This window comes from Antrostomus carolinensis, unplaced genomic scaffold (assembly GCF_000700745.2).
Source record: "Antrostomus carolinensis isolate BGI_N321 unplaced genomic scaffold, ASM70074v2 scaffold44450, whole genome shotgun sequence".
Lineage (NCBI taxonomy): Eukaryota > Metazoa > Chordata > Aves > Caprimulgiformes > Caprimulgidae > Antrostomus > Antrostomus carolinensis.
The window spans coordinates 1-10,907 of NW_010289947.1; the positions used below are offsets into that span (position 1 = coordinate 1).

At 38.8% G+C, this 10,907-nt stretch overlaps 1 protein-coding gene across 1 annotated transcript; it reads left to right on the forward strand.

Moving 5' to 3' along the window:
• Positions 1–6: 6 nt before the first annotated feature.
• On the forward strand, positions 7–10,218 carry LOC104527989 (nucleolar protein 14-like; the record flags this gene model as incomplete). Its single annotated transcript, XM_010171862.2, has 8 exons — positions 7–294; positions 2,703–2,837; positions 4,461–4,602; positions 4,871–5,016; positions 5,449–5,586; positions 7,132–7,254; positions 8,444–8,575; positions 9,906–10,218. Coding segments are annotated over exons 1-8 (1,336 nt in total), but the record flags the coding sequence as incomplete, so codon positions are not given.
• Positions 10,219–10,907: the final 689 nt, after the last annotated feature.

Consider the following 10,907-nt stretch of genomic DNA (forward strand, 5'->3'; position numbering starts at 1 on the left):
TTGCGCCTCCAGCCCTGGCCCCCGCAGGCTGAGTGAGTACCGAGCCTCTCCCTCCTCACACGCTCCAGGCAGGCGGCCAGACCACAAATGGGGAAGGCAGCTAAGTGGAAGCGAAAGGCCTCAGCGGCCTCAGCGCCCTCCGCAGCCAGGGGCCGTGTGAAGTCAGCTATGGCCATGGTCAAGAGCAACCCCTTTGAGGTGAAGGTCAACAGGCAGAAGTTTAACATCCTGGGGAGGAAGACCAAGAATGATGTGGGGCTGCCTGGTGTCTCACGGTCCAAGGCCATCAAGAAGGTAAGAGGACACCAAAAGTTGTGAGGAAGGGTGGCATCTGTAGAGGTAGTTGTGGTGGAGGGGTGGCAAGCATGGAGCCATCTCAGGTGAGGTAAGAGACTGCCTCCATCATGCAGGGGAGGAATGGCTGGTCACCTCAGATTACTCAGATGATGATGAAGAGCTTGCTGGAGATAGTTCCCCCAATGCAATCCACAGGGTTCAGTAGTGAAAGTCTCCCTTCTCACATGTGTAGGAATATTCTCTTTTCAAATTACCCTGGTCCAGAATACAAAGGCACATTTTGTCAGCAAGCAAATACTGGACCAAAGCGCAGGTGGTTGTACATGTTCATTATGTTGGTCAGTTTTGGTTGCTGCAGGATGTCAAGCGAGTAAGATAATGGTGCAACATTGCTGTGTTGGTAAAAGCTTGAAAGGGCACTAAGGTCTGAATACAGGGAGAAATGTTTAGATACTCCTGAAAGGAGGTTGTAGTGAGGTGGCTGTTGGTCTCTTCTCCCATATAACAAGTGATAGAACAAGAGGGAACGGCCTTAAGTTGCACCAGGGGAGGTTTAGGTTGGATATTAGGAAAAAATTCTTCACTGAAAAGGTTGTCAAATATTGGAGCAGGCTGCCCAGGGTAGTGGTGGAGTCACTATTCCTGGAGGCATTTAAAGGACGTGTAAATGTGGTACTTGGGGACATGCTTTAGTGGTGAACTTGGCAGTGCTACATTTGCAGTTGGACTAGATGATTGTAATGGTCTTTTCCAACCAAACTATTCTATTAAACTACCATTGATTTGGGAAAAATGCAGGTGGTTTTTTGTGCACAGGTTAAACAGTTGCTTGTAGAAGTATGTTGGGATGCAAAATACTGATGTGTCCTTATTGCTCTCATAAGAATGACCATACAACTTAAGAAGAGTGAATCTTTTATCTTCCAGCCTTATGCCATTTTAAAATTCCCTCTTTTTCTTTCTCTACTGACATCACTAGTTACCTGGCCAAAATCTGAAATGCGTAAGGGAGAATGTTGTGTCATACTACACATCTAGGATTCCAATAACCTAAGTTATCTGTGAGTGAAGCACTGGAATTTTTTATAATCTGTCCCTTCAAACAAACCAGGAAAGAAGTCAAAACCTCTGCAGATTCTGTTAAAGCTGAAACAAGCGTAATTTGAAAGTTTGCCCCTGAGATTCTCTCTGACATGTTACATGCAATCTATTGTTGAACAGAATTTCAAGCAATTACTGAAAAGAGAAGTTATTTTTTAAAATAGTAAAGGAAAAGGAAACGGATGGTTTATCATTTGCATGCATTGTGAGAGGTGATGCATTCAATATTTTTTATCAATGAGAGAGGACATCAAATAATTGATAAACAAAAGTGCTTTTCTGTTTCCAAGGTATTAAGAGATATTAAAGTTCATGCACGGTGTTTAAGCTGCATGATAACTTATACATTCTGTGCAAGAAGTAAATACAAGGTGGAGCTGGCGCAGTAGAAGGTGAAACCTGTGCTCTGGTGTGAGTTACAGCCGCATCTGAAAACTGTGAGTGCTCAGTGAGGCTGCAGAGGAAACTCAGCCTTTTCCTTCAGTGCAGCAGTTTGGGAGTTCATGGCAAGATGAATAGCAACAGTACCTTTTTGTAAGATTTAGTTAATGTGTTTTAAATAAACATGGATTTATTTTTTTCAGTCTTAAGCACAGCCAGCATTTTCTTCCTTTAGAAACTATATAATATCTTCAGCATGAGATTCTAAATTACCTTTCAGCCTTCATCACTATTTTGCCAGATTTTAGAAAACTTTATGAATGTTTAATACCACATTTTAAGGTGTTTGGGTTTTATGTAATAGTAAGGTGAATCAAATGCTTATAATGAGTTAGATCACTGGCATTGAAAAGTAAACCTGCGTCCTTACCTGCACCATAAATCCTGCACCTACTACCTCATGCAGGTCTGCTGAACTTTCCTTCACTGCTTTGTGCTCTGCTAAAGCAGAAAGCTAAATGTATGTACCCACTTGGGTTTTTTTGTGTCTCAGATGACAAGACCAAGAGAGATTGAGCTGACACTGGGGCTTTTTTGCTTTCTTTAATACGTTGTTGTTATATACTAAGCTTCAGACAATCAGAATTCTTCAGGCAATGCAGAGTTTTTATATGTGATAAAATAAGGTGAGATGCAGTGTACCATATCTTATCTTTACATGGGCAGCTTGTCGGAGAACTTAATGACTGAATATTTTGTATGAGCTTCCCATCCCTTTTCTCTTTAAATTTTCCTTCTCTTTCATTGCATTCTGATAAATTAGATTATGTTGCCAGGGTACCATGGAGGCTGTTTTGCCTTGGCTTTGAAAGTGGTTATTCTCTTTGTTTTCTAACTTGATCTCCTTTTTTATTTCCTTCTAGCGAACTCAAACATTACTGAAAGAATATAAAGAAAGGGGAAAGACAAATGTGTTTAAAGATAAACGTTTTGGTGAATACAACACCAAAATAAGTCCAGAGGAGAAGATGATCAGACGATTCACTTTGGAAAGACAGGTAATGTATAGGAATTAAAAAAAAACAACACAAAAATACCCCCAAAACAAACACAAAAAAGCCAAAACCACAAGAAACACTTGACTTTTTAGGTTGGGAACATCCACTTTAACAGAGGGTTTCGCAGAGTAATGCTTTCTTTCTGATTTTGTATGTTTGAAAATTTTATGAAAGAGCAATTTTTTGTGGGAATCCAAAAAATTTTTGTGAAAACTTTGTGGTTTTACAAGACATCTTTTTGAATCAGAAATTTATTTAAGCTCTTTTGAGCACTGATATGCAAGAAAGTCAGTTTTAAGCAGATTCATTGGTTGATTGTTTTTCTTTGACTGCTTTGACTACTAGGATTTGGGAATTGAATTGGGAAAAGGCAACCTTCATCAAGTACACTTTGAGATTCCAGTACAGCTGTTGGAAATGAAACCTCGTTTCATTTACTGACTAGAACTCTGTAACTTGCTGTCATTCTGTAATGTTAATTGTGTGGGCAGTACTCTTCTTTCTGCCTCATCATGCTCAGTCTCCAGAACTGAGTAGTGTAATATCATATTCTACTGATAATTCGTATAGTTTATAGTCTGTTTCATTAGGCCTGAAATGTAGTAATTAAGAATTACTGTTGCTGACACATAGATAAAACTTAAGGTTCCTTAGGTTTTATAAGTTACTCCATTTATGCATTAGTATAAGAATAAGAGAGACAACCCCAGGCTCCAGTATAGGTTGGGAAATGATCTATGAGAGAGCAGTGTAGGGGAAAGGGATCTGGGAGTCCTGGTGGACAGCAGGATGACCATGAGCCAGCACTGTGCCCTTGTGGCCAGGAAGGCCAATGGCATCCTGGGGTGCATTAGAAGGGGTGTGGTTAGTAGGTCAAGAGAGGTTCTCCTCCCCCTCTACTCTGCCCTGGTGAGGCCGCATCTGGAATATTGTGTCCAGTTCTGGGCCCCACAGTTCAAGAAGGACAGGGAACTGCTGGAGAGAGTCCAGCACAGAGCCACCAAGATGATTAAGGGAGTGGGGCATCTCCCTGCTGAGGAAAGGCTGAGGGAGCTGGGGCTCTTTAGTTTGGAGAAGAGGAGGTTGAGTGGTGACCTCATTAATGTTTATAAATATGTTAAGGGTGAATGTCAGGAGGATGGAGCCAGGCTCTTCTCAGTGACGCCCAATGGTAGGACAAAGGGCAATGGGTGTGAGCTGGAACACAGGAGGTTCCGCTTAAATTTCAGAAGAAACTTCTTTACAGTGAGGGTGACAGAGCCCTGGAACAGGCTGCCCAGGGAGGTTGTGGAGTCTCCTTCTCTGGAGATATTCAAGACCCGTCTGGACGCCTTCCTGTGTAATTTCGTTTAGGTTCCTGGTCCAGCAGGGGGACTGCACTAGATGATCTTTTGAGGTCCCTTCCAATCCCTAATATTCTATGATTCTGTGATCATACTCCCTTACTTAAGATTTCATGTATTTTAATGAAAGTATTGGTCTGGTAATGCTCCTATTCCAGTACTCTGTTCCAGCAGAACACAGAATCTCCTCAGCTAGCATTAAAAATACAGGCTTTATTATTTTGTTGCCTGGGAACTAAAAATCTTTTGTTATTTAATTGGTTTGTTTTACTATTCTTAGCAAAATTATGGAAAGAAGAATATCTACAATCTTAATGAAGATGAAGAATTGACTCATTATGGCCAATCTCTGGCAGAAATTGAAAAACTAAATGATATTGTTGATAGTGACAGTGACACAGAAGAAAGAGGAACACTGTCAGGTAAGACATGTCAGCTAGTATCCCACTGCTGGTTCTGTTGTTGGTACGTGTACATCATTTGTTCAGTACTGCCTTCTGCCTCTAGCATCTATCTTGTTTAGTATGGCCCTTCCCATAGGAATGGGAATAGTACATGATTGATCCAATAGTTTTAATTGCTCTCATTCTCAAAGACTAGGGAGTTACTGTCCCAGCAGCAGCAGCAGCACTCCAGCACTATAGCATGACTTTGAAATGACTCACAATCTACTATTTTTTTTTCTTCTAGCTGAGTTAACTGCTGCTCACTTTGGAGGAGGTGGAGGCCTCCTTCGTAAAAAACCATCAGGTGGTCAGCAAGATGAAGAGGAGGAAAAACCTAAATCTAGGAAGGAACTGATAGAAGAGATGATAGCCAAATCTAAACAAGAGAAGGTGAGTTTTGAGCCATGAAATGTAAGTGAGCACGAGTTAGAAGCTGTCACAATTTCTGTCTCTGCAGAATAAAATAATAGTGGCATAGAAAACAAAGGAAATAGCTGTGTGGAAGAGGAGTCCAAGTTCCTTGAATAAAATCCATCTGACTTTGTAGTAATTTTAGAATATGCATTGAATATCTGCCATTCCTGTGTATCCCCAAATTTCCCCTTCTGTTGACTCCTAACTTGTTTTCTGTACGCAGCCCCTGTGCCATTCAGCCTAACTCTATACTGCTTCTTCCATAAAGAATGCTAACACCTTTAAAAGGTTAAATATTTAAAATTATTCATTTGCTAAATGGACCATTTTGGTTTTGTGCTGTAAATGCTATGTCACGTTCATCTGAACATAACGGCTGCATTTGGTTTTGATTTGGTTTTTTTCTAGCAAGAGAGGCAAACTCGGAGAGAAAGTGCATTAGAACTCACAGAGAAGCTTGACAATGACTGGAAGGAAATCCAAACCCTTATTGCCCGCAAAACCCCAAAGTCAGAGAGAAAGGACAAAGAAGTAGAAAAACCCAAGGTAAGGTTTTGGCTAGATTACTTTCTTTTGTTCTAATAACTTGTGGTTTTGACTCGTAGTGGCTGAAGCATAAGGCAAAGTTCATTGCTTTGTAAAATACAATATTGCCTGCTATTTACGTTAAAGGAATGGTGCTGTTCTAGACAGTTTGGTTAGTTGGAGGAATACAGGGTTTTATATAATTTATCTGATTTTAATTACCTATCAAATCTCAGAGGAGTTGCAGGTTAAACAACACTGTTGACTACAGCTTATTTTTACAACAAATACATTTTATTGAAGAATTAAAATTGTTGGGAACATTGACTTGGTTGAATGCCTTTGCAATGTTCCCTTTGATAAAACAACTTTTATTTGGATATTGATATTCTGATATTGATAATTGGGTACTGTCTCTACAAAAAGGGAATTAAAATATTTAACTTTTGAATAGATATCTTATGGTCTCAAACCTTTTTCTATCATCTTATTTTATACTAAGGGAAATAAACTTCTAAATCTAAGAACAGATGTCGTAATTCGTTGTGCTATTTTTTCTTGTATAAATTTTGTATTATATTGCAGAACATTTATTCCTTAGCAGTAGAATTCAGATTTTTAAAGATCAAACTAATGAACTGATTTTATGTTAAAACTGATCTCAAATAACAAACATAAGATACTGTATCAGACGTTCATATTTTGAGGTAATGATTTTTGTTTTTAAGATGTTTCATAACATGCTGAATACTCTAATATGTTGGTAATGTGATATGTTAGACAAAAATTTTGTCATCATAAGGAAGATTAGGTACCCTTGCTTCATGTGTGTGGGTCCAATTTAAGAAGTATCAAGGATGCAAAGTGTGAATTAGTGATGTTCTATGACATTAACATTGAATTGGAGAAAGCTGTCTAGTTGTGTTTAAGAAGAAAAATTCATAGAACTGAGTTTTAGAGCAGCTGTATGGTTTAGTGACTTAGGCAGGTATCAAGGAGATTGTATTTGCAAGTCCAGTGTAATCTCTGCCAGTGACTGTTTTCCCAAGCGTGCTGCTTAAACTCACTGTCTATCATCATCCCTCTTTGTTTTCTTGAAGATAAACATCTGTGTAACTAACATAACAAAGTCTTAGCTCATGTCTGACAGTATAAAGTGAAATGTAAACTATAGTTTTATTAATTCTAGCTGCTTATTGAGAAAATAGTATTTCATTAGTAAACAATATTTTAAAGTTTTTCTATTTATGAGTAAACCATTTTTTATTTAAGATACTATTTTATTATTTTTTATTATTTTATTTAGGATACTGTTTTACTGCTACTAAGTTTTCAGTTGTGAGTGACTTAAACAGGGGAGGGGAAATTCCAGGAGAATTTCTACTCAAGTGTTCATTCCATTCCTTGTCTTAATACTGAGTTGAATGTTCTTGTAGCTTTCTTTGGAAACGGTCTTTTCCTTATATCTTAAGTCTTATTTCTTAGCTATTAGTCTGGCAGAGGGGTGGCTGCAAAGTAGAATAATAACACTTAAGATAATAAACAATTACATAAATATTTCTTTAGCCTGATGAATATGATATGATTGTTCGAGAACTTGGATTCGAGATGAAAGCAAAACCTTCAGAAAGGATGAAGACAGAAGAAGAATTGGCAAAAGAGGAACAGGCGCGACTCCAGAAGCTGGAGGTATACCATTTATGGTTTTAGATTGTTTTGTGGCCTGTCTTTTGGGAGTGACCACTTATATTCATTGCTTGACCTTAGATTGAAAGTGGCTGTACTAAACTGCAATTCATCAGGGTGAATTCAGGAAATCTTCTGTTTGTGCTTTATTTGCAATCTGATATTACAACAAAAAAACATAGGCTTAGTACGTGACCAGTGAGGTTTATGAGATGAGTTGATCTTTCTTGAGTAAAAGTGTACTATCCCTTCGATTTGCCTTTAAATGCTTTAAATTATTCAGAGTTGAGAGGTGCTTCTGAGTCAGTAAGGGGGAGTATCATGTTGCACAACAGTTCAATTAATACACTGGCAAGTCATTTATTGTTTTCTTCTGGTGTTGCAAGAGTTCCAGCAGTAGCATGTATATAGCTTTGCTTTGCAGAGGAACAGGATTCTTTTGGGAAATGTTGCATACTCTTTCTCTTACACAGAGCTCTGAGTCTTACAGAAAGAATGAATAATTTGGTAAATGCTTCTCTGCTTTTTCTTTTTGTATAGTAGGGATACATTTAGGACTGGAGGGATTCAGTACCTTCAGGCTACCTCAGAACAGCTCAACAGCAAATAGCAAAACAGAAGGATTTTTATTTTTTTTTTTTCCTGTTCTTGTCATCTTCTTTGATGTCATCTGGTTGCCCAGGTGGAAATCCTTTTGTCAGTGATTGGTTCAGATATTGCCCATTGAGTCTCTTTACAAATTTAGTATATCTTAAAAGTCGTAGGATATGACTGTGTTTACTACAAACTTGTTACACCTGTGAGAAAGACAGGTAAATACTTCAGAATCATAAAACACTTTAGAAGCTTACATTTACTAGTAATGATGCATTGTCTCATAAGCAAAACAGGTAAGTTTTAAAATGAGAGAACATAATGCTTCTGGTAAACCCAGTTTTAAAGCCTTCCAAATAAGCTAGTGTAATTGTGTATGTGCTCTTATCAGATTGCACTCCCCACAAAAAATAAGGTATCATCAGCTTTTGCCCATGATTTCTCAGTTACTGTTTTTTCTTTTCAACTTGTTGAGTAATCCCAGATTTTTTTCCTTGGTTTCATAGCTGTAGTATTTGAGGTATCTTCCATTAGGGTGTAGTTGCCTGATTGATCTAAACATCTCACATTTCTGTGTGGTATTTCTTCCAAAACACAGGCAGATCGACTTCGTCGAATGCGTGGAATAGATGAAGAGGCGAATAAAAAGAAGCCCAGCCATGTGTCAGCTGATGATCTAGCTGACAGCTTTATCCTGGATAAAGATGACAGATGTTTATTGTCTTACAAGGTAAGGTTTAAAATTTCAGAATTTTCAGAGTTCTGCAAAGAAGATGGAAAAATCAGTTTGGAAATGACCTCTGTGGAGACCTCTAGTCCAACCTCCTGCTCAAAGCAGGCTTGACTATGAAATTGCTTGTTTGCTCAGGGCTTTATCCAGTCTGTTCTTGGAAATTCTCTAATAATGGAAGCTACACATCTCTCTGGGCAGCCTGTTCCACTGACTGTCCTTACCATGAAAAAATTTGTCTTTATATCCAGTCTCATCTCTTGTTTCAGCTTAGGCCTGTTGCTTCTCCTTGTCCTGCTGTGGACTGTGGTGAAGGGTGTTGCTCTGCCTTCTCAGTGATCTCCCTTGTGGGTACTGGAAGGTGGTTATTTGGTCCAGGCTGAACAAGCCCAGATCAGCCTCCCCTCATAAGGCAGGTGCCCCAGCTTCTCAACAGTCTTGGTGGCTTTCTGCTGAACTTGCTGCATTTTATAGATGTCTTTGTTGTATTTGAAGGCCTAAAACTGGATGCTGTATTCTATGTAGTCTTACAAGTGTCGAGTAGAGGGGAACAGTTGTTTCCCTCATCTACTGATTATACTCCTGCCATTGTAGCAGCCTTCTATGCTGTTAGCCTGCTGGATTGAAGAGAGAGCTTTAGCCCTTCTGGTAATTTCTTTAACATTTCTGCTGTATTTGATACAGCTTCTACCAGATTTCATCCTGAGGATGAGTGGGTTTCTGAAAGAGCTCTTCCCGTGTGAGGTAGCTTTGATTAAGGTGGCAGAGCAATATAATCTTAAAGCTGATGTAGTGAGTCACCCTGACTGGTGCACATGTTTGCATACTGATCCTCTCATCCTCTTACATGTAAGTAGCAAGGAAATTGCTGTTGTCCTTGAAGAGGAGAATACAAATTGTGAATGTGAATTTAAACAGATTATTAATAAAATTGAGATGGGAACAAATTTGTCTGACATGCTGTTTTAATACACAGAAGGAATAGATTTTTTTTTTTAACCAAGAATGCTTCTGAAAGTGATGTTGAAATTTTTTCATATCAACTGTTAGCAGTTTTTACTTTTGTGTTGATTCTTTTAGTCCTCATATAATACCTCCTGTTCTTCCAGTTTCTTACAGCCCCTTGTAAATACCCCACTATTCTTATATCTGTTTGCATGTTCCCTCCTTAAAATCCCTCTTGGCTGGCACTACTGCTATTCACTGCTCGGTCAGAGTAGCAAGGCTCAGATCCTGTTGATGTGTATTTAATGATAACTTTGCATGGTGATTCTGGCAAGGTGCTGTTGCTTTATCAGTCTTTTAACTGGCTTATATTCTCTACTAAAAGGATGGAAAAATTAATTTTGAAAATGAAGAGGAGGAGGAGGAAAAAGACAAGGAGGAAGAGGAAGAAGAGGAAGATGGGAAAGAAGATAATGAGAATGAAGAAGAAAGTGAGGAAGAATCTGCTAATGAAGATGAGGAAGATGATGCTGCAGATAGCCACTCTGATCTTGAATCTGACCTTGAGAGTGAAGAAGAAGCTGCAGGGAATAAAGAACAGGAGAAACACAAGACAAATGAAAATGAATCACAGAATGTGGAGGAACTAGATCCAAAAATAGAAGCTGCCAAATCAGAGCTTCCCTATACATTTGGTGGTAAGCACTGATCCAGAGATCCCTTTTGTCTTCAAGGGATTTATAACCAGGCTTTTTCTCTGCCTTGTAGAATCTTACCTATTCCTGTTCATCCTTGACATTTTGCTTCATAGTTGTCCTCTGCTATTCCAAGAGTAGCCAGTAACTGCTGTTCATAGTGATCAGCCCTAATGGTGCTATGAGCAGTGGGAGCCAGATCTGTTTTATGCCAGAGCTGATTCTCTTCCTCCAAGCAGCCTTAAAGTTGACAGATAAATGTTGGGTAGAAAAATGAAAAGATCTGTGCTCCTTTCTGAAGGCCACCAACACATCTAATCCAGAGTGCTATTGTTTTGCATAAGGGAAGCCAGAATAGTATTCTATTATCTATGCTTAAATGAGGAAAGGTTACTTTCTCTGGTGTTTGGACTGGTATTTTTGTTAGAGAAGATGCTTGGAGGGGCAGGATTCTGAGGTTTAATCTCTGTGATTTAACATCACAGTGTTGTTAAATAGAGACACTCAGTTTGACTCCTTTTGGGTCTGTGCCTAGGAGGAAGGAGGAGGCATGTCTCAAGTAGTACACAAAACATTTGTTAATATTAAGTACATAATGCATCTAACTATTGTGCTAGTATAGATTTCTGTAACAAAATATCTGTTGCACGATTAAACAACCTTTCAAACAACTTCCTTAAATGCTTGCATTT